At 47.9% G+C, this 24,100-nt stretch overlaps 1 protein-coding gene across 2 annotated transcripts; it reads right to left on the reverse strand.

The window, feature by feature from the left end:
* Nucleotides 1-186: 186 nt before the first annotated feature.
* Apoltp (Apolipoprotein lipid transfer particle) lies at nucleotides 187-23,044 on the reverse strand. 2 transcript variants are annotated; one of them, XM_017250028.3, is made up of 20 exons: nucleotides 22,893-23,044; nucleotides 14,659-14,797; nucleotides 13,856-14,592; nucleotides 13,299-13,458; nucleotides 12,999-13,242; nucleotides 10,402-12,943; nucleotides 9,996-10,339; nucleotides 9,731-9,941; nucleotides 9,319-9,677; nucleotides 7,300-9,262; nucleotides 7,080-7,238; nucleotides 5,475-7,018; nucleotides 4,785-5,409; nucleotides 2,455-4,723; nucleotides 2,228-2,397; nucleotides 2,079-2,165; nucleotides 1,461-2,020; nucleotides 1,195-1,395; nucleotides 436-1,129; nucleotides 187-375 (listed from the first exon to the last, which is right to left on the reverse strand). In XM_017250028.3, the coding sequence occupies exons 2-20, from the start codon at nucleotides 14,729-14,731 to the stop codon at nucleotides 337-339; spliced, it is 12,981 nt and encodes a 4,326-aa protein (XP_017105517.3). In that variant the 5' UTR covers nucleotides 14,732-14,797; nucleotides 22,893-23,044; the 3' UTR covers nucleotides 187-336. The 2 variants fall into 2 exon arrangements, with proteins under 2 accessions (XP_017105517.3, XP_070132808.1); XM_070276707.1 differs by having other exon boundaries at nucleotides 22,812-22,900.
* Between the last annotated feature and the right edge of the window lie 1,056 nt (nucleotides 23,045-24,100).

Genomic DNA, 24,100 nt, shown 5'->3' on the forward strand with positions numbered 1-24,100 from the left:
CAGCTGGCAGCCAGCAACGTGCCACTTGCCAATTGCAACGAGCAACTTGCAACAAGCAGCAGTCGCCGCAGGCAGTCAGACAACTTTTAATCGGAGGCCGAGATTGGAGCAAACAATAAGTAGGAAGCCGAAAACTGGTCGGGCGTGTCGCTAGTTAACCCCGAGATCATGAATCGAAGTGCGATCTTTCTTTGGCTTTACATGGTCATTTATTTTTACAAAAACATATCTGATTATGGATTAGAAAAACCTTATATTCTGCAGGGACATAACTGAACTAGCTAACTAAGTTTGGAGTTTTAAGAGCTAAACGCCAATCCATCCTCTCTCTGGGTCTTACGGCTCTTCATCCCAGTCCCAGTCGTTGAAGGTGTCCTTTAAAGTAAAACCAGATTATTAATAAAAGTTAAGAATTAATCGAAGGGAGCTACTCACATAATCATCGATTCCATCGCCCTTCTCCTCCGGCAAAGCCTGCGGCGAGCAGGCCATGTAGGAGACACCCGTATTGTGGGCGGAGCACTCGCACGTCTGACTGGCGATGGGCGTGGCAGTCTGGGCAACGCGCTTGGCGAAGATGGTGGCGAATCGCTTGATGGGATTCTTGCGGTCCGGCTGTAGCTTACGGGCACTGAACACAGATCCCTCCGTCTCCACGGCCAGCGGAGTGCAGATGCCCAGATTGCTCTTGGGGATGTGCGTCTGGAGGCGCGTTGTCACATCGCCTTCGGGGAACCGCTTCGAGTAGATCATGTTGCGATCCAGGCCGAAGAAGTGACGCAGCTTGTGCTCCCGCTCAAAGTCGAACACAGTGTCGGCGAGGATGTGCAGCCGGATACCCTCCTCCAGCATGTATTGCAGAATGGACGTGTAGTCGAAGCGCATGTCCTTGGCCGCGCACTTGCTGCAGGAGAGAAGGACAAAGGTCTTGGATACCCCGGGACGGAAGTTTAGTTTGGCAGCCGCGGAAATAGCCATCAGGATATCGCTGCTGCTGCCATTTCCGGTGTTGATGTGCGCAAAGTAATCCGCCAACTGTTCCGGCTTCGAGGTGAACTCGTTGTGTTGGTAAATAATGCTCCTCGGCTTGTCGTAGGGAGCCACTCCACCAAAGGCCAGGACAGCGTACCTGGAGGACGAAAAATGGAAGGGGTTAAAGGAGATTGTGGGAAGTATTTAACAGGAAGAACCCACCTGTTGTTTGTCAACTTGGCGGCTTGCAGTTGCTCTTCGATGCTGCTAACCACTGTCATGATGCTCTTCGATGAGCTGAGATTGGCGTTGCAGTCCTTGGCTTCCACAATGAAGACCACATCGCTGCTCTTGGGCACAGCGTCGCCAGTCAGCTCGATGAAAGTGCCCTCGGACACATATGAGGAATTGGCCAGTTGGCAGCTTAAATAAGAGGGATCAATGGATCAGTCTAACATAGTTACTTCTTGTAAGGAATTCCCACTTACAACACACACTGCGATGGCACCCTCATGGGCACCTTCAACGCCGTACACGCCTCGATGTAAGCCAAGGCAGCGGCACAGGCGCCCTTGACAGCCGGATGTCCTTGGCGAATGGGTGGCGACTTCATGCCCAGATCCAGACACATCTCGTAGAAGGGCGTGGGATCCAAGACAGCACTGCAGCTGGCCAGAATGCCAGTGCGGAAGAAGCTGGTGCAGGTGTCGCTAACATCCTTGCTGATCTCCTGCTTCTTGGCCAACTCCGTTTGGCGGCACTTCTTGAGGCTCCACGAGTCCGTGAACTCCTGGGTGTCGTTGGCAATCAAGCTGTTGGACATGGTGTACTCGTCGGAGGGCTCGTTGTTCAGGGTTCCCAGGAGACCGGCGGTTCTAGCAAAGTACCAGCCGCTGACCTCGAACCAGCAGAGATCGAACTGAACGTTGCAGTGCAGACTGAACTGGGTGTCCGAGGTGATGGAGAGGACGTCCAGGTCACGGTGGATCTCCACGGGACCCAGCTTCAGCGGCAGGATGGGTTGAGGATTGCCATTGAAGGTTATGTGCTGGAAAATAATCGTAAAATGTATTCAATATGAAACAAATGAAGAGTTAGTAGCATACATCTGTTTCCAAATCGATTTCAATGAGCTGTCCGTTGGCTATGAAGCTCAACTTGCGGGTGAGTCCTTGGCCAGCCAGGGATTTGGTCTGCGAAGTAATGAAAATTATTAGTTGAATGAGAAACTCTATAGCTTTCTTTAAAAACCCACCGCTGGCTCCAAGATCAAGGTGAAGTTGCGCTTAAAGAAATCGTGAGCCAAAAGATAGCTGCAGTGGGGACTGGACCGTCCACTGCCGAACTCCTCAAAGTTAAGGTTCAGGCCCACATAGCGCTGATCGAAGGTCATGTAGTGGCGGGAGTCGATCAGGAGGGCACGAGCTGCAGAGGGAAAATATAAAGAAACATCCAAAACATTCCATAATGTAGTTTACTCACAGTAGTAAGGTGGCAGCCACGTCTTGGGATCCAAGTGGGCTCTCATGTTGTACAGCTTCATGACAATGGAGGAGTTGGTCTCGCTGAAGAAGCTCTGCGCCTTGGCCAGCACCTGGTACTCGGGTATCTCCTCGAATTTGGGTGTCTCGTTAAAGGCATGCCAGGACATGGGCAGCTTCTGCTCCAGATCGATGATGCCCACTTCCGGATCGAAGATGAACTTGGTCTTGGCCTCGCGGTACATGTCGGCTGTTTCCAGAGCGTTCATGGCGTAGTTGCGGAACTTGTTGCTCAGGAGGTGATAGACCTGGTGCAGGCGGTGCTCCAGCTGCAGCTCCTCGGACACCCACTCGATCTTCGCCAGTACTTCGTTGTACTTTTGCACCATGATCTGCACCTGCTCAATCTTCTCGAGCTGCTTGATTTCCTGCCAGATTTCGGTGAGCACCTCGTTCAGCTCGGCGCCGAAGGGCACCAGCTTAAAGTACTTCTCTTTCACAAAGTTCCAGGCCAGCGTCGAGTATTTCTTAATGTTGGTGATGGCATCGTTGGACTTGACGTCCCGGTACAGGCGCTCTGCGTCCGCCGTGAAGCTGGACACCTTGTTGAAGTACGGGGACTCGGCCAGCTCGTTGGTGCGCTTGTAGATGAAGTCGAAGACCTCCTTGCTGAGATTCCAGGCGTTGGTCTCAACGAAACTGATCATCTTGAAGAGGTGCGGCTCGAACTTCTTCAGCACGCTCTTCCACTGGTTCTCCAGCACCCTCCAGGTCTTGTGCCACAGATTCTCAATGTACTTGATGAACTTGATGTGCAGCTCCTTGACGAAACTGTCGTACTTCGTGATGCCCTTCTCCAGCAGAGCGGATATGTAGGCCAGACTCTCGCCGTGGAAGAATCGGCTCACCGCCTCCAGAAGATTGTTGTAGGTGGACTTGATGGTGTCGATCAGCCAGACGATGCTCTCGCGCAGGGCTTTGCCGGAGTCGCCCATGGCTTGCCACAGCTCCGAGAAGATCTTGGGCAGCGACTCGATGTGGTCTCTGATGGCCAGCTCGTCCAGGATGGTCAGCGTGAAGTTCACCACGTTTTTGATGTAGAAGTCATTGGCCTCGTACGACTGATTCACAAACAGTCTCAGGTCGTTAAGGTCCTCCTCCAAGACGCTCAGCTGGCCAATGTCGTCGATGAACTCGCTGTTGTACTTCTTGACGTTGTTCCACACCACGCCCATGGACTCCGTGGTCTCGGTGTAGATCGACTTGACCCAGAAGTCGATGCCCTCCGAGAAGGAGCTGTACACGGAGTTGCCCACGGAAGTGACCTTGTCGCGGAGCTCCTGCTTGATGGACGGACGCCAGTGGAAGCGGCCCGTAATGAGCCTGGAATGGTTCATCTTCACATAGGAGCTAATGTCGACCAAACGGATTTCATCGTAGTTGCGCCACACGTCCAGGTAGCCGCTGCGAGTGTCCGGAATGTAGCCCACCATCTGCAGGTTTTGGCTGGCGTCCTCGGTAAGGTTGAAGTCCATTCGGGCGAAGCGCTCCGCCAGATCCACATAGACGTAGCCCGTGTGGTTCGTGTTCGGGGTGTCCCAAAGGGTGGCATTTAGTCCGTAAACGGGATGCCTGATCGTGGGCAGCAGGTGCAGACGAACTGCGTGGAATGGTGACTGGCGCTCGTACTCCAGCTCCTTCTTGTTGAGGTCCAGCTTGGCCAGGAACTTGCCGTAGCGATCCGGAAACATTTCGCGCTTGTAGTGGGCCGTTGACTCCGTCTTGTAGAACGAGTTCCTGGCCGCCAGAGTGCCGTTCAGCTGCACGTCCAGCTCGGAGGCCTGGTGCTTGCCAAACACCTCGAAGGTGTAGTTGGTGTGGCCGAATTCGGTGTATCGGTCTCTTAGCTTCACGCCCAGTTCGATGAGCTGGTCGGGATCTTCGGAGTAGTTGATGGACAGGTATGACCGCAGCAGATCCTGCAAGCCGCGATAGTACGTTGCCTTGCAGTTGATGTCCTTCTCCAACATGGGATGTGCCACTGTCAGGGCAAAGGTGCGGTGCTCCTTGTCTCCCTGGCGCAGGGGCTCCGTCGTCCACTGCAGATTGCTGTGGACCGTCTTGGGCTGCAGCTCGGAGTCACCACCATTCCATTGGAAGGAGAGATCCGAGTTGAAGTGGTCGTCGGTCAGGTAGTACTGGCCCGAGGAGGACAGATTCCGTTTCGGGTAGAAGATCTCCAAAGCAAAGCTCTGCGACTCGTTGCCAACCTTGGTGAGGAAGAGGATAATACATTAATAAGTGACCAGTGACCATTAGCATTTATCCTACCTTGGTGAAGTTACCAAGCTCCAGGTTGTAACCAATCCAGGCAGTCTCCGACAGCTCCAGCTTGGTATGCTGCCTGACCACTTGGGGACTCACGTCCTCGTACTTGGTGGTCAGCACCACAGCCCGGTTAGGGTGGATGGCAACCACCTTGAAGTCCTGCGCCTTGATCGTGGACCGGGTATGCAGTTCACCCGTCAGATTGAAGTTCTGGGTATTCCTTAGCTCGTAGACCTCGATGTGTTTCACGTCCTTCGTGCCGGAGGGGTCGCTCGAGTCCCTGGTGCTCACGTAGTGTATACCAAGTGGCTTCTGATCGTTCTCCAGGGTGATGTCCGTGGTCTCCTTGTAGATGGGGTCCTTGAACTGCTCGACGCGCTTGTACTTACCGTCCAGGACCTGCTGCTCATTGTAGACCACCTTGACGTTGCCAGTGTCCTGCTCGTTTCGCTTTCGCAGACCGTAGGCGATATCCGCCCGGTGGCGGGTGGACAAGGGCACATCCACCTCCACGTTTCCGTTGAGGTTGTGGTTCGTGTCGGTACCGTCGCTGTCGTAGGTGCTCTTCAGCTTGAAGTAGGCGGTGTCATGGGGCCAGAAGCCACGGCAGTAGCGGTAGCTTTTGCCACTAAAGGAGATAAAGGAGTAAGTAGTTATGGTTGTGGTAGTTATGGGCTTTGAAGGGTAACCTACTTTTTGGTGGTGAGTTCGAACTCCGTCTTGAACCAGCTAACATTCAGGAACGGTGTGGAGCTGTTAAAGTTTCCTTTCATGTTGTTCAGGGAGTTGAAGGAAACATCCAGATCGGTGATGCGACGACTCTCTGGGTAGTCCAGAGCACAGACAAGGTTCAGGTAATCCGCGTTTTCCTTGTCGTAGTGACCGGTCAGGACAAAGGTGTTTTCTCCCTTGAACTTGGGCGTGATCATCCTGGCCGAGAATTCCCTTCGCGCTTCAGCCTTCTTCCGCAGGGCAAAGTTTCCCAGCACTATGGACAGATTCTGGGTTTTTCCCCACTCCAAGTGAGCCAATCCCTCCAGATCGTTGGTCACGTTGCGGTAAGACAGGTGGGAGAGGAGCTTGTTCTGGGCCTTGGCGGCCAGATAGCTGGCTTCGATTGTGAAGTTGGGAGCTATGAACTGTTTGGTGATCACATTGCCCTGGTAGCTTCCCTTCAGCTGATGGCGATCCCCCACGGGTAGTGGCAGCTCCACGACAACATCGAAGTAAAAGTCATCCTTGGACAAGAAGTGGAGACTGCCGTTCACATCAAGATTCCACTTGGAATCGACGCTCAGACGACCTCCAGTCTGAAGCTGATCGTATTTCTGGCCCGGATTCAGGTACTTGGCACTGGCGTGCACGATTCTGGGCTGCGCCTGAGGCCTCTCCAGGTAACTCTCCAGCACCAGCTGCAGGTTCTCCGCCAGGATCCAAGACCACAGGCAGCTGCCGCGTCCCACGTACTTGCCAATCTTGTACTCGCCCAACATCTTTCCGCCACTGCTTCCGATGCCCACGTCCGAGTGGAGATGCACCGAATCGATGCCCAGGTCCTTCCACGGAGTCTCCAAGTTGAGGTCACCAATCAGTGACTTCTGTTGGCCGGGCTTCAAGCTGCCGTAGAAATTGATTCGTGAGATGTCCGGCTCCGTGCTTTCCACGAGGACCGAGAAGTCCATGGCGTTATTGCTCTCGCTGATGCTGTATCCACCGGAAATCTGGCACATCTTGCCGTCCTCGATAGCGCTGAACGAGAACCGGATCTTCTTCGGTCCCGCCTCGTGAACATTCAACTCGATTACGCCATCCCTTCCGCCGGCCTTGGGTTGAACCCTCAAGGTGGCATCGATGGGCAATTTGTCGGACATCCGCACGGCTCCCGTGATGCCGTAAGTAGCCATATTCCGGTACAGGAATCCGGAGATGTCGTAGCGCTCAGCATCGCGTGTGTTTCTGGTCATGGTTCCGTGCATGGAGATGTTGCGGAAGTTCTTAATGGGAGTCCACACCTCGACGTTGAACACGTCCTTCTTTTTGTTGGCCCTGGTTCCGTAGGCAATGACCTTGCCATCCTGGCTGTGGAAGTTCACATCGAAGCTGAGCTGCGGAGTCTGGCCTCCAGTGACCAGCACAGACGTGGCGGCCTGCTGAAGAGGCAGCATCGTAGTGCGAATCTTGCCATTGGCATTTATGATGTATGCCGGATCCGTGTGCCAGTCTGTCAGGATGTGGAGCTGTTTAGGGAGTTAGGAGTTTAGCTTTTTCTAAAAACTATAGTATAAATTGTATCCTTACCTGGTTCACAGTGCCATTGTCAGTCACTTCAAAGCGGATATCGATGGCCTTGTCCAAGGCGGCAAAGTCCTTCTTGAAGTAGACTTGGCAGGCATAGTGCGGAATCACGTCGGTCTCTAGTAGAATTCCCACAGAGGTCTCCAGGAAGTTGTCCTCGTGCTGAAGCAATCAAAAGTTTTATGAAAATAAAGTCCAGGATGCATTCAGGATATATACAAACCTCCACAGAGGCGGACATCGACAGATGGGTGTGAGCCGTGATCGAAGTGATGTTTCCCTTGTAGGCATTGTCATCCAGTTCCAGGCGGCCGTGAATGTCAATCTCGTGGAGAAGCTCGTACGGCGTGATCAGTTTCAGCTGGACATCGTGCGCCTTGGGCTTTACATTATCCTGCAGCTTTGTGTAGTTGAGGCCGAAGCCCAGCTCCTTGAGCTGATTCTGATCATTGTTCAGTGCAAACTTAAGCCTGTTGTAGAAGGAGTTAAAGTTCAAGTCGACGTGGTACTCCACAATGGCCTTGAAGTCCTTAGCAACTGGGAACGGCGTGGAGACAGTCAGCAGATTGTGGACGTTTATGTAGTCCGGGAAGTGAAGCCGATCCTTGAACTCCACCTTACCCTGGGGCAAGTTGATGTGGCCCACCACCAGATAGAAGTCAATAATCTCCTGGATGTCCACCTTGCCCACAATGGTGGGCCAGGCCAGGGTGTCCACCTGGAAGTCGGTGTAGTACGAGAAGTACTCCTCATCCGGATCTGGTTTGTAGCTCGTGTCCACATTTATGGGCTTGAAGTCGGGATCGTAGAGCACCTCCAGCGCCATTTTGTTGCTGCCGAGTTGGTTCACAAGGTCCGACTTGGGCTTGCCATTGATCTTTACTCCCAGCTGGTAGTTGGACAGCTTGCCGTGCAGCCGGAAGACAAACTCCTCGCGCTTCAGCAACTGGGCAATGAAGCCGTTCTCCTCGAAGCCAGCCAGGGGGGTGAAGACATGGTAGGAGTACTCGAAGTCCGTGATGTTCTGCATGTGCCACACGCCAGTGAATCCCAGGGTGGCGTTGTTCCACAATCCACGCAGATCCACGTGCTCCGGATTGACCAGACCGAACAGCGCCGCCTGCTGGAAGGCCTCAATGGGAGTGGCCACACTGAGCTTGACATCAAAGTCCAGAAGGCTCCGGATGTCGGCCAGGACCTCCACTCCCAGAGCGGCTGTTGGGGCTCTGATCTCGGCCACCGCATGGCGTTTCTTTTCGTTGAGTCCGAACCGAGCATTGATGGTGGGGAACTTCTCCAGCGGCGTCGTAATATTGATGGTCAGCATATTATCCGTGAACTTCTTCACATAGCCGTCCATGATCAGGGTGAACTCACGGACGTCGAAGTTGAGAGAAGCTGCTCCGACCACCGCCTGCTTATCGCTGAGCGAGAAGCGGGCCACCAGGCCGCCCTTTTCGTAATCCTTGAAAGGACTGACCAGGTGCACCAGACCGGAGACGTTTTGGTAGTGCTTGGTCTTCTCAATCTCCCAGCTAGAGTCCACACTGTACGTGTTGTATGTTTCGTTCTGGCCACTGTACCCCAGGTACAGCTCCGTGTCCACCTTCTTGGCGTCCTGCCAGTGGACAGCCTTCACATTGATTGTGGGAATGTCCCGGATGGTGCTGTTGATGCCGAAGCGCACGTCAAAGCTAATCAACTGGTCCTTGATGTCGTAGTCGCTCTTGTAGCCCACCTGCAGTCGCTGGTCATTGGCCCAGAAGAGGGTCGAGTTGACCAGGATCAGGTTGTTCAGGTTGTATATTCCGGCATCCAGACTGTTGGTTCGCCATCCCTCGAACGGCGTTCGCAGCTCGGCCTTCACCCAATTGTGGAGCGTTTTTCCGGGAATGAGGCCCGCCTCGTACTCGAACTCGATGATCTCAGTGATGCTCCAAGAGGCATGAGCCTTGCCAGAGTACTTCGGGCCTCCGGTAAAAGTGTTAAAGCCAAAGTTAATGGTGCGCTCCGGGTAGGTGACCATGACATTGGCGTCGTAGTGCTTCGTTCCCGGGTTATTGTACTCCGCCAGCAGTCCCAGTCTCTGGCTGGGATCGCGGTTGGCATCCCACTTCAGTTCCAAAGAAAGCTCCTTGCGCTTATCCACGTTTAGGAGGCCCACCTTGATGTGGACGTCCCGAATTCTGGAAGGTTTATGTTATATAATCAGGACTATTTCAGACAGCTTCCTCCAACTTACTTGTCTATGTGGACTTCGAACTGCAGGAGCTTGGGCTGCTCGGCCAACAGCTTGGCGTTGATCCAGTAGTCGCGTTCCTTAACCTTTAATCTTACCTCTGCGTTGGAGTTGCGGTTGTGTGCGTTGGAGGCATATTGTATCGTCAGCCCGTAGGGGTCCTTGCCGTACTTAGCTTGTAGATCGTAGAAAATGATCAACTGGTTGCGACGGTAGACGATGTTCAAGGAGGTTGTATTAAACGAGGGGCTCTCCACAATCATCTTGAGATGGTGCAGGGCCTGGACCCGGGAACTGCGGTCCTTGTAGTTGGCTTTAACGGCAACAGAGTGACCCGTAAACCAAGAGCCATTGATAAAGATCTGGGAGTGGAATCAGTTAGTTTGAAGAAGGGACATAAAAGAGTTGGACCTACAATGTAATCCTTGGTGGCTTTTTCGTTGACCTTAACGCTGGCTGTACAAGAATTAAAGTCCGGCACTGTGACATTCATGTACGCATCGACAGCAAAGAGGGTTCTTCGCGGCAAGTGGACGGAGAACAGACCGGTAATCTCCTTGTCTGGAGCGTACTTCAGACCCACGATTACATTGTGCTCCGATCCGTTCTTGCTACGCTCCTCGTGCCTTAAAAAATACCTCTTCATATACAATTCATCACGAGATCCCAGCACTACTCACTTGACCATGATGCGGTAGTCGATCTTAGACCTGGGAAGTTTCAGTTCCAGACTGGCACGAGTGCGGGCACCCTCCCAGATGAGATCCTCGGACTGGGAACGGGCAAAGACCATTCGGAGGAGACTGGTATAGTTGGGATTCATGTAGTCCGGAGCATTGTTGTAGGTGATCATTCCCTCAGTGTGTCCCTGCAAGCTCAACCACGAGGCCTCCGAGGCGAAGTTCAGCTTGGGATAAGCTGATGTCTGGAGCTTCATGTTTCCACGGTATTCGGTCTTGGATTGGTCGCCGTTGTTCACCAGCTTGCCGGCAAAGTTGATCTCCTCGATCTTGTTTGATTGGAACTAAAGCAGAAAGGTGTGGAACATAAATATTTAATCGAAAATGTGAAGAAAGTAATCCTTACCCTGTATTTCACGGTCATATTGGTGGAGGTTGTAATCTCGGTTTGGACAATGTTGCCCTTGATAATGGCCTGCAGCTTTTTGGTCTCAAAGGACAGATCCACGTCGTGTTGCTTGATGCCACTCTTCTCGTTGACCTTTACGGTGCCAGCCAGTCCGGTAATGTTGACCCCATTGATGGCCAACAGCATCCGAGGACTGTAGATCCAGGCGGTGAAGTCCTGCTGCCTGCGCAGCTCCATTCCCAGGTCCAGCGATCTGTTACCGTTCGTGTCCAGATAGACGTCCAGGCGCCTAAAGTCCGGGTTTCCATCATAGCTGCATCCGGCCGATACACGAGTAGGTCCGTTGACGAACGCCACGGATGCATTGACGGCGTCTGGCACCTTGGTCACGTTGGCCACCAGAATTCTGGGAACCTTGGAGCCAGGTGTCGTGAAGACTAGCGAAAACTTGTTGTCCTGCTCTTCCTGGTCCCACTTGTACTCAAACACATACTTCTTGGCACTCAGATCCGATTTCTTGAGGATGACACTGAAGTTCAATGGTCCGGCAAGCAGCAGGCTCGGATATATCTCGGTGGCATTGCTCAGATCGGGGACGCTGTAGTGGGAGCACCACTGCAGGCCGATGGCGCGGTCGAGAACCGGCCAGGTGCAGGTGGAGTTGGCACTTCGCTTGGCGATTCCCGCCTGGGGCACCTGCTCCTCACTCTTCTGGACCAGCAACTCGGATCGCACACTGAAGATTTCATTCTGATCCTGGGGCAGGTTGAAGGAGAACGACACCAAATTCCTTCCGCGGACCTTCAGCTTGGCCTCCACTTCGGAGTTCGAGTACAGATTGCTCTTCACCTTGATGCCCGACTGGTCCCAGAACAGGTCCGTCTGCATGGTGGTGATCACGTCCACGGAAACGGAGGGCTTGAACCTGCCCTGCACATCAAAGTGCCAGTCGGTGGGCGGATCTGTCTTGTCCACATTTCCACTAACACGCAGGTCCACGGATGATGCTCCAAAGGCATGAATCGCCAGTGGAACACCCACAGCCAATGGCACAGTGTATGAGGCATCCAGAAAAACTTGCGACTTGGTGTACGTGAATTCCTTGCCGGAGAGCACCTTCTGGGCCTGCTTGAGGGGATCAAAGTAGGCTGTTAGTGCCATCACCTCCGCCAACGAGTCCATGTTGTAGTAGCGCAGATCATTTCCAAAGATCCGCAGACCAAACTGGGCGCGCGGGTTGTTGTAGTCGTACTTCAGCTTGTAGCCCAGGCTGTCCACGCTGCGATCGATTTCCTGCTTGCGACTGGAGCTGACATCCCGCTTGGGACGTGGGGAGTCTCTATGCTCCTCCTCGTAGTCGTATTCGTTCTCCTCCTCCAGTTCAAGAGCGGCCTGCGACTGCTGGGCCTTTCGCTTCAGGCGCAGGTTATCCAGACTCAGCAAGTTCTCGAGGGTGTCTTCCTCCTCGGCACTTTCGCTGCCAAGCCAGCGATTCAGGAAGGAGAGCTTCTTGCGCAACAGCTCCCCGTTCAGGGGTCCCTTTGGCCCAAAGGCGTTGGACACCATTTCCTCCAGGCCCTCGGCTCGGGCGGTGAACTCGAAAAAGTTCACAGACTGGCCGAAGAGATCAGCCGTGAAATTCAAGCTGGCGACTCGCGGCAAGTACGAATCGGTGCCGAAAATGACGTTGGCATCCGTGGTAGTTCCGAAATTGTACTCGTCGAAGAACAAGCTGTGCTCGTAGTTGCGGGAATACTTGCGGATGTCCATCTTGAAGCGCTCCGACAGATCGTCATTGAGCAGGAGGCCCTGAGCCTCAATGCGGACCGGCGAGTTGGACTTGGCCAGATTGGTCAGATGCGACCACACAAAGGAGCCCACCTGGTTGATTTGCTCTTGCTCCAGCACGGATTTAATGGCTCTAATCGATATGTAATCCGGACACCTCATGGCCTGCAAGTAGCTGTAGATTCGCAGCTCCGAGTTTAGGGTGTAGTTGGCATAGTTTTCTAGGAAGATGTTCCTATACCGCGGGCAGTCCACGCGGCGGAAGGCCAAAATCGCCTGAAGGCGGATATCCACCGGCGCCACACCATCACGGATGACCCACTCCAGGTGCTCGACGAACTGGGGCGACAGCACGCCAACGTTGCCCAATCCCTTGAGCAACACCACCATACGATCTCGGTGGCGTCGGTCTCCTTTGAACAGATTGTACAGAGTCAGGAACTCGGTCTCCAGGAGATTAATGACCTGCTGCACTCGCAGGTTCTCTTCGCAGTTCTCGTGGTGTTTGCAGAAGCTGTGCACCACCGCAGTGGCTCCCAGAGTGTACTCCGGATCCTTCTTGTTTTTAGCAAAGTCAAGGATCGAGTAGAAAGTTTCCACGGTTTCCTCATCCGGCCTGGTTATAAAGGACAGCGAGGTCATCCAGCTGTGGGCCATTTCCTTCGTCACCTTGGCGTCCACTATCTGATCCCGCATCACCTTGTAGGAGGCAGTGCTTCCGATATAGGGAAGGGACTCCAGAACATGGTTCCTATTAATTTAGACATTAGGGTTAAACATTTAAAGAAATTCGATATAATACCAACCTTCCTTGGGGACAGGTGCTAGCAGATCTCTGGAGAAGCGTGGACAGGGTCTTGTAGTCGAGGCTCTTGGCAGTCTGGAGGAAGTTTGTGAACACATCAATGAACTCCCTTTTAATGTTTGGGAAGCCGACGGCACACATCTCTACTAGCAAGTCTCGGGCAGCCTTTATTTCTCCATGAGTTGGCTTCACCGCGGGCGTATGATCGAAGATCAATGTGGCACGGCGATCTACCAGCTCGGGATCTGTATAAATATATATCCGATTAGATACATTCCAGGGCAATGTTGGGTTCACTTACTTTGCTCTAGGAACTCGTTGCTACTGTAGGACTCCTCGCCCTTGAGTTCCAACTTACTGCGACTGGTGGTTAGGGCGCCGGAGCTCGCATTGGAGAATGGAACCAGCAGATGTGTCTCCAGGCAACTGATCTCGCGGTAAACATTGTTGTCGATGGTTAACTAGAATAAATTAAAAGTTGTAGTCTAATTGAGCTTAAAAATGGGTCTCTTAAATATAAAAAGGGAGAACTTAATCCTTCCTTTGTAAATTATTAGTATTATGGCTTAAGAAATGGTAAAGAGCTAATATTATGAAATCTTTCTATTGAAAAATCTTAAAGTAACTAGTTTTAAAGATTGAATTTACAAATTAAAGTCTATTCAGAATAAGCTTTCGTGATAAATGCTGCTAGAACTCTATTTACTCATCACCATTAAGCCGCCATTTTTATTTGTGACAAATATTATCGATAAAAACTATCGAAATCATTTTCTGTTTCCTCATCCTCACCACTTGGACGCCATTTTCTTTTTGGCTCTAAGGTTTAAAAATGCTTACAAGAGCTAAGTTACTTACATTACAATAACTCTGGGAATTTAGAATCGGCCAAATGGTCTTGTCATCTCGGAAGGTGTAGGGTGTGGTTTGGAGCACCGAGTGGGTGGCATAGCGCTGACGGCAGGAGTTGATATCCTTTGTCTTGCGGATCTTCACATAGACACTGTCAGAGGCCTCCAAGGAGTACTGCACCTGGCACTGACCAGACACATCCGTCTCCGTGCGATTGGAGTCCACGTCGAAGCGCATCATGGTGTTCTGGAAGGCCGACAAGATGCCCTTCTTGATGTTGAGAACCCAGGGCGCGTCCCCCTCCAAAGGACACACCTCACTAATGAGGCCGTCGTGGAAGGCGAAGCGCAACAGGTTCTTGCTGAGATCTTGGTGCAAGTTCATGCTTTTCGGATGCATATTTTCAAAGTTAATCTTGTTTCCAGACTCTTCGTTGTCCAGGTTGTCATAATAGTCGTAGCTGGGGGCCTCAGTGACATCCTCCGAGGATACTTCAAACTCGTCCAGCTTATCGTAGAGCTTGGCCTCGTTGATGCGCAGATAGCCCTCGCAGGGCTTGGGGAAGAAGATCTCGAGACTGGCCTTCAGCAACAGATCCGAGCTATTGTCGCCGGATCCGGCGAACTCTGTACGCACGGCCACTGAATAATCATATCTGTACAGTTGCTCTCCATACTTGAACTTGGCATTGGTGGGGGCTATACATTGCGGTCTTCCACAAATTCTAGGGTCCTTAAGGGGATCTATAAAATGGAAAATTAAAGAGGTAGAAAGAGTTGCAATATAATATCCACTTTTCTCCTGCTCACTTTCTCTCGCAGCCTCGGAAAATCCAAAGAGCAGGAGCAGCAAACTGGCCACCAATGGCTTTAGTGCGCCCATTCTGGGCTCCTTCAGAAATCAACGCTTTTCTGGCCAAGATTAAACAAGCTTACATGTGGAGGAGACCTGCAATGAAGAAACAGAAACCAAGGGTGAGAGGTATCTAATGATAATCCATGTTAGGTTCGACTTCATTAGGAAACATCAATTGCAGATTTGAGGCTTTAATTAAATGTATTTTACATTTGATTGGACAAAGGCGATGGCACAAACCCAGTTAACCGATGAACTTTAGCATTTTGACATGCTGACACCGGCAGAAACTTTCCAAGGAAATGTGCCAGGAAGAGGTGCCGCTTGTGTAGTTCTGTAATATTTGCAAAATGATTTCTCGCTCAAGTGATTTTTTGCCAGGAATGAGTGCGATTTCCTTTGAAGCCGCACATATCCCGTCCCGGCCAGATTCATCCGTCCATTATTATAAAAGACCACGCCTTCCCACTCCACTCCACTTGCCACCTCGGCAAAGCGCCCATATCTCACAGTTGTGAGAAGTCGAAGCCAAATGCAAAGCCAAAGCAAATCAATTGAATTTCCACTTGATTCCACATAAAACACACAAAACCAAGACCCAAGGAGTAGTCTCAGACCCTCAGCCGTCATTAATTCTAGCAATAAAGTGGTGGGGTGCAGGGATCTGGGCAGGAGCTGGATGGGTGGCAGGGCGCGAGGAGGCGTGGCCCGACAGCTCCGATTGATGCCAACTGTTGTTTGCATTTGCATTTGATTTTAGAGCTGCAGCTCTACAACCCACACGAAAACAAAAGACAAAAAAAAAAAACTGAAATCGGGGAGGAAAACAAAAAGTGTTTTTTTTTTTGTTGTTTTGTTCCTTGCACTTTGCTGTATTGAACTTTGCCCCGGAAAATAAATCTACTGGCATCTACTGCATCAGTGTTGTCGGATTTGCACTTTTCCAAAAAAACATGGGTTTTTGAATGGAATGTTTTGAAATCAGTTTCTATCAATGGTTTAGAAAGTTTAGAAAAAAATACAAAAAGTTTTAGAGAATTAGATGTGGTTTTTAGTATTTCTCTAAAAGTTTTACCTTTTGGGTATAAAAAGAGACAGAGTTTTTAAAGCTTTTAAATTAATTGGTGGTCTTTAGTACCGAAGTAATAGAATCCTCTTAAGTAATAATAGTTTTTGAAATAATATATATGATTTTAAAATTAATTTTAAAAAAATCTCTCCAGTGGAGAGCAGCATTCTGAGTCCCCCAGTCACCAATGGTTGTGGTCTGATTGCGGTTCTGACTGCTTGCTGACAATGATTGCTGCAAGAAACAGTGAGAGCACTTAACACTTTTTTGCACTTCGACTTCGACTTGTGCTGCCCCCTGCCGCCCTGCCCACTAATGCTGCTGCACCCACTCCGGATTTATCCAGCTTGGCGTGTACCGTCAATTCGTTCATTTCCATCGGTGGCTCCTTTTGGCCAAAGCCGTATCCTGCTCCCATTACCTCGCCGCCTTCCTGCTCCTGATCCTGCTGTGAGGGGAACTGTCGGAATCCTTGTGTGCGGCTGTCACAGATTGAATTGCGTTTGCTTCTGGCTCCTCGGGTAAATAATGATTGCAAATCACGCTGCTGACGCCAATCGGTCCAAATTGCAGTTTCCTATATGTTTTATCGTTGCTCTTTTCTCGAGACGGGTTTCTTTTGTGATACCCTTGAAAAGGGGATTATAATTTTGGTCAAAGGTGTGCAACCTTATTTAGTGCATATATTCTTGATCCCTCCATTTCCATCACAAAAAATGGACAAAAAAACTAAAAAATATTTTGTCTCAGGATTTTGATGCAGAATGGTGAAGAATCGATCCAGAAATCGTTTAAGATACTCCGCTTGAGAATCGGATCAAGATTGGGGAAGATACAGCTATCACTGTGGGCCATATAGGGGAAAATCCCATTTTCGAGGGATCCCCTCACGAAAAATGGAACAAAAATCTAAAAAATATTTCTCCTCAGGATTTTGATGCCGAATGGTGAAGAATCGATCCAGAAATCGTTTAAGGTACTTCGCTTGAGAATCGGATCAATATTGTGGAAGATATAGCCATCACTGTGGCCCATATAGGGGAAAATCCCATTTTCAAGGGATCCCACGAAAAATGGACAAAAAATCTAAAAAATATTTTGTCTCAGGATTTTGATGCAGAATGGTGAATAATCGATCCAGAAATCGTTTAAGGTACTCCGCTTGAGAATCGGATGAGAATTGGGAAAGATACGGCTATCACTGTGGGCCATATAGGGTTAAATCCCATTTTCAAGGGATCCCATTACGAAAAATGGACAAAAAATCTAAAAAATATTTTGTCTCAGGATTTTGGTGCAGAATGGTGAAGAATCGATCCAGAAATCGTTTAAGATACTCCGCTTGAGAATCGGATCAATATTGTGGAAGATATAGCCATCACTGTGGCCCATATAGGGGAAAATCCCATTTTCAAGGGACCCCATCAGGAAAAATGGACAAAAAATCGAAAAAATATTTTGTCTCAGGATTTTGATGTAGAATGGTGGAGAATCAATCCAGAAATCGTTTAAGATACTCCGCTTGAGAATCGGATGAGAATTGGGAAAGATACAGCCATCACTGTGGGCCATATAGGGGAAAATCCCATTTTCGAGGGATCCCCATCAGGAAAAATGGACAAAAAATCTAAAAAATATTTCTTCTCAGGATTTTGATGCAGAATGGTGGAGAATCGATCCAGAAATCGTTTTTTAATTTCAAGGGTGTATCAATTTCAACTGCGCCCGAATTTATCTCTCTTGTTTTTAAGGACTTATCACTCTTGTTTTGGCTCTCACAGATTAAACACCAGATTAATTAAAATTTTTGGGAGATAAGCACACCTTTTTGCTGCTCTTTTTTGATGAAATTTAAGTGTAAAGTTTCCAACCCAAATAGGTTTAGTCAGAGCTTATCAATTAGGGCTTCCCAACGTTGCATCGAGATTAGCAAGCCAACTGCCACGAAAATTCAGGACAATGCAAACTTGTATGCACTACACCCAGGCAGGAGCTGCTGTCAGCGGCCATCCTGTGACCCCACAGGTCATGCCACTGCCAACCCACAACCACTCCCACACACACAAAGGTGAAAAAATAAACCATCGAATGTTGATTTGAAATTGTTTGTTTAATAAATGGGTTTTATCCCGAATGGAGATTGCTTTTATAAAGTTTTAACCTTATAGAGGAAATAGTTTTTAATAAAAAGTTAAATTGGTTTTTTCTCAGTGTCTCCTTCTGACATTTTTCCATGCAAAGCAGACAAAGCTGATAAGCGATAAGCCGCTTAACTTCCGCGAGTGCTTGGACTAGTGGGAGCTTGGTTCTCAAATAGGAGAAGCTGAAATACATCGGGCATACAAGCATATAATTTGACAACGATTTGCCGGAATAATAATAATGGAAATGGGATTTACGCGGCATGCTCTTTGATGATTTCAACTGCACTTTTTGGCTAAGTCTTTGAGCTGCTACAGTACCAGCTTTCCCAGCTTTCACATCCCTGGTACGTCCAACATCCAATAAGACCCCAAATCAAAAAAATACCAAAGGAAGAGCCATAACAGCCCAGAGTGCACATAAATTCAAGTTCCCCTTTCTACTTCGAGCAAACAAAACTTACGTTCTCTTGGCCAAAGCCAGAGAAACTCAGGAGCCATTTGTTTTCATATTTCCCCCCCTCAACACCCAACCACCACCCTCCTTACACACCCCAAACACACACTCAAACACTCACACCTCCCTGGGCACCTCTCATAGAACATTTCCCAGGCAAACATTTTGGTAAAAATGCAATTTTCAAGTGAAGGTGAAGTTGCAGTTGAGTTTTGTAGAACGAGAGCAGGAATAGCAGCAAAGTGAACTCGGGAGGCTCTAAGGTGAAAGGGCAGTAAAAGAATTTTACCAGATTGTTACCAGGTCCCAGGCACACCCAGAGAAGTCGATTTCATAAAATAAAAAAAATTTCTGCAAGATATACATAGTTTATATTAAAAATGCTATTTTTTCAAATAACATAACCCACTCGAAAATTATCCTTTCCGAATATTTTAAGTTTTATTTTGAGTATTATCCTTTTTTCTTCCTCAACTATAAAGAAGGGGAAAAACTGTAAAAATTTGCACTAACATAAATTCCAAAGTAAATGCAATTACGTTTGTTGCAACAACTTTCCGACGTGAAGAAGGGTTAGGACTCACACCTTTGCAAAAGGTCATGGGGCGTAGTTGAGGGGTTACAAACGCCCACACACGCACTTCCATATCCATATGTTCCACATGAATTGCGAGGCGGAAATTCTCATCGTCGTCGTCGTCATCGTTGTCGTTGCTACTGGCATGCAAATCTAATAACAAAGTAGAAAAGAAACTTCCCCATGCACCGAAAGGAAACATCGAGCTTGAGGAGTTGCAAACTAAATTGGAGCTGACTCTAAAAAAAAAAAATGGAAAAAAAAAGAAAATGCTACTCCTCCTTTATTACAAGGACTATTCCAATGCGTTTATTCGAAAATTTGGAGTGCGTGGCATGCAACAGCAGGCGAGGCCACGGAAACGGCAGGAACAGCAGCTACAAAAGCGGCAAAGGAACAGGAAACGATGACAACGGAAGCACGCAGTCGTTGCATAAAGGCAGAGCAGTTTGTTGCCGTTTCCCCCTCCCGAAAAAAGGAGGAAAAAAATTAAAGACCCGGAGGCAATAAGACTCTGACTTCTATAGGGTTTTTCAGCGGGAATAGTTATACCCTGTTAATCACATCTAACAAGGGCTATAAGAAATCAGGGGATAGAGTGTATACCTCTCTAAACCTATACCAGTACTAGGTACACCCCATTCGAATTCCTGATCCTAAATACCTCCTCACTTTTTTGAAGCCTCCTTGCCACCTGAGCGCCATCAAGCTATGCTCTGCCTTGTTGTTGGCTTTGTAACACCATTTTGTTTTTGCTGCTCCCCGTCCAACCGGTCCAACTGGCCCTAATGGCCTCCAAATGGGGCGCCATGTTTGTCCATTGCCTCCTGCTGCCTCGTCGACGTGCATGCAATATGCAATGCATTTTTTCATGTTCGATAAAAGACAATAGTTGCTGGCAGACCTATGAAGGTGGAAAGCAAGGTGGGCCCAGACTCTCACAGAGTCGGAGGCAGTCAGGCAGGTGAGAATCGAATCGGTTGGTGTGCTGGGTGAGAAATTGGAAAATTGAAAATTATGTGTATCACTTGAAAAATGGCTAATAAACGAGACTAAAATTGCCAGAGGCGTGATTTTCATCTGTAAACTGAGAACTGGCAAAAGCAGGTGTGAAAAAGTGGAAATTGAGCAACGATGGGTTGGAAAATGGGGCGAACCAAGCGGGAAATTATTGGAAAAAAGGATTTTTTAGGGTATGTGTTCCTGTCAAATTGCTGCAGGTGAGAGCCAGAAACAAGATAATAAATGAGGGTAAAGGTAGCTTTCCACCCAGGGACAATAATTTTGAAGAGAATATTGGATATTGTGCTAGTTGTACCCTATTTTTCTTTATTATGAGGTCTTGTAGGGGAAAAACTTGAATTCCTTCGTAAGATCTAACAAGAGAAGTGCCATAAATACATTTAAGTAGTCAGTTTATTGTAAGAAAGTGATATCCCTCTTCAATGCTAGACACTTTAAGTGGTAAGATTAGTAAGCTTTAAGGCTTGTTTATGGTGGGAAGGGGAAGCCAGAAACTCATTTCCATTCTCGTTTACAAACTGCTCAAATCAATACGCATACGCACCGTTGTACGGCTGGCATTGCAGCTGTTTTGGGCGGAATTCGCTCGCTTTCAGTTCGCAAACATTTGCATAATTTGGCAATGCTCACTTAGATTTTGATGCCAGTTGCTCCCTCAAAAGAAGAACTATTATGCAAATTTGGTTTAAACGTTGAACAAAAAATCTCCTCTCCCTTCCCTGCCACGACAGTGGGCGAGCGAGTTGCAGTCAAGTGCAGGCATCTACCATTTCCCATTCCCGTCGCCGGGCCACAAGTCCTGGATGAAGGATAAGGAAGGTGTTGCCAAGCAGTTGGCATTAAATGCTTCCACTCCTACCATCCCACCACCCTCGACAGTTTGTCTGGCTGCCTGGAGCCCGACTGTTTGTTGGTTTTATGTGGCTTAAATCGTTGCCGTTCTCTACTGTTTCGCCACTTGCTCCCTTGCTCCTGCCACCTACTGCTTCTACGTTTTTATCCTGGTTGGCTGTTGTGGCTCCTGTCGTTTGGCTACTTAGTCCTTCCTCGTAGTCGCCTACGTCGCCGCACTTTTGCTTCGTTTAATTTTTATGGCTTTGTAATTAAAAAAATTATGGTAGGGACGGTTCGAGAGACCAGCAAGGGAACTAGTTTCCTAGAATTCAGGTGCCTTCTATTTAAGCTCCTTTTCGGCGGTTTCCCCCTCGACGTGTTTCTTATATGGGTTCTAATTGAAAGCGGAATGCACGTGTTGCTTTGACGATGTTTCTTCCTTGGCCCAGATGGGATTTATGCAGGTCATAATGAAGCCTTAAGTAAGTATTTGCACTCTTCTATTTATCTAGTTTCTCGTCTCCCTTTACATCTTGAAACTAGTCTGTTTCCTTGATGTTGTCACAGCTCTGCTTCTGGGTCCTGGCTAATCCTGGTGGCTTAGCATGTTTACGGCCCATACATATGCAGGACCAGCTTTCCTGCTCACCTCTGTCCCGGCAGATTGATGTCAACTGTCCTTGTGACATTTTTCGGCCGATTTGGGGCTAAGTGGCGACCAACAAGTGGACAGCCGCCGGTGGGTGGGAAAGTTAAAGGCGACCCGCTCCTTAACCCCCACTTACTAATGCACTTCCAGGACAGCTGACAGTCGTGGTGACATATGAGAAGAGTGTGTCGGCGGAGCCATAATCCTTTCACCTGTTCTGTCAGAATCTGTCAAGGCACTAGGTCTTGTGCTTTGTGTGTGGAAGTTAGCAGGAAAGCTGGTAGCATTCACCATAAGGTGCAAAAATAGAAACAATAAGTCCTCCAAGGGCTTGGGAGTTTAGTTTTGGAATCAGTTGCAACAAGGATGTAAAAGTAATAAGATGTATTTGTAAATAGATTATTATTAAAGCTTATAATGAAGCGTATATTTGAGTAACATTCTTAGCAATTAATTAAATATAATAAATACTATTTTAAACTTATGATCTCTGATTTCCTTTCAAAGTTTCAATGAAATATGATGTATTTTTTCACTTAGCTGCGAAATTATATGAGGTTTGACGAATAAAGTTGCTGATTCCATTCTAGAATCTGTTATCAGTGTCCTGTTATCTGTAAGATGCACTGGCACGTTTCTGTCTAGTAAACAGTATTACAATATATCTCTATATGTGTTATTATTTTATAAAAGTGGCTTAGTGACATTAACAGGCCAATCGTACAAACGTCTAGAAATATCCTTGTTTGTGTGTTGTATTTCAAAAATCACTTCCGGAAGCACAAAGTTTCATTTTAGTTTCACTTTATATGTATAATCATGTATTATTTTTATAAATTTGTATTTAACTGATAGTAGATCTGTTTTGCATTCTATTTTTTAATCAAAAAACATTCCGAAAGAGAGGCTTTCTCAGCTCTAGCCCGAACGACAGTTGCTTATCACTGGCACACACACTTTATTTATAAGACCCGACATCGGATGAATGACTACGGCTAATCGCTCTCGTTTAGTATTGAACTTTTGACCTGATCTTATCTGAGTGAGCGACTGATTCGGAATTTAATGCCGATTTTAACACGTATGCGATCGAACATGTGGCACACGGGTTTTCACAGTTTTGAGGTTATTTTCGGAATGAATTTCCAGCTATAATTTAGCATATTTTCCACTACATTTAGATTTCCGCAACATAATCATATTTTCTGCACTTCATATTACTGCATTTCAGTGCACTTTGGGCAGCAAAAAGTGAACACATTAATGAGTTTCGGGCTTACTTCCGGTACGTTAGGCACCCCAGCACACACACTCACACACTCATAGACCGGAAAACCCAGCCATTAAAATAACTCACACACACGCAGAAGATGCAAAAAGAAATGCGACGGCGCAACAGGATGGCAACCAAGTCGAATAACTGTGAATATATCCTTACTTCCGGTTCGAACGCGCCGCCAAAACACTTTCAACAGGCACTCGTTCGCTCTCGATTGCGTTTCCGTTTCCGTATCTCAAGCCCGTCACTCCAATTGAGCTCTGAGGATGCGTCCGTTGCCCACGAAGCGGCAAACACGAATGAGGCGTTTGATTCTTGTCTTGCTTGCTTCTGATGCTGCTGCTGCTGGTGCTGCCTTTACTGCTGATGCTGACTCCGCTCGTTTTCCGCTCGTTGCCAGTTCGCAGGCTCTCGGGCTGCGCCGACTATCGACAACCCACACACTTACTGCATCACACACACACAGACACACTCTTAAGCCTAGCCTGTAAGCCCCGAATGCACTGGGGAAAATTAGGAGTTGTTTTAACAAGTTTCTTTCCTTGAATGAGAAAGGTTTTAATATTTAATCTTTGCAAGGGATTTTCTGAAACATATTTGATATAATACATATAAATTTGAAAATAATTTAATACAGGTTCTAAAACTAAAATTAGTCTTAAATCTAGTTAGTTAGTTAATAAACTTCATAGAGAAGAACTTCATTTAAGTTACAGATTCAAAAAAAAGGTCTATATTTAAGGATGAAAATAAATGTTAGTACAAGCCCCTTTTTTAGAAGTCCATACTGTTTTTAAGGAACTTTATTTTGAACCTTTGTTAAATTTAAAGAAAAACAAATTATAAATACCTGTTTTAAGTATTTTACATATTATGAAATATACATTTTAACAATTTCTTACAAGCAAAGTTAAAAGAAACCCATCTATAACAGATCCTTTTTAATGAAACCTAGTTAACTTTTTCAGTGACTTATAGTTTATAGAGTCTTAAGCCTAAAATTGATCCATAATATTATTAAAATTTCCTTATTTAACCTTTTTCAATTTTAAACTATTTAATTTCCTATTTTATTCCAGTGTATGATGTCACCCTAGCAGCAGATAACACAGACAGTTGCTGTGCCTTTTTTTTCCATCGGCAATCTTCTCTGTTTTCAAAATGCGTAGTGTATGAATCCGAATACGTATGTGGCTGGAAGCCAGTGGCAGAGACAAAGCTGGAAGCTAAACCCTCAGCTGAGGCTGATATTTCTACCGATTTTGATTCAGAAGCTGATGCTGATGCTGACGGTGATGTCGATGCTGGGGCATGAATGAAATCGTCGCGCGTATATCACACGCATGCCAACACAATCAGAAACAGAA

Source organism: Drosophila bipectinata, chromosome 2L (genome assembly GCF_030179905.1).
Source record: "Drosophila bipectinata strain 14024-0381.07 chromosome 2L, DbipHiC1v2, whole genome shotgun sequence".
Lineage (NCBI taxonomy): Eukaryota > Metazoa > Arthropoda > Insecta > Diptera > Drosophilidae > Drosophila > Drosophila bipectinata.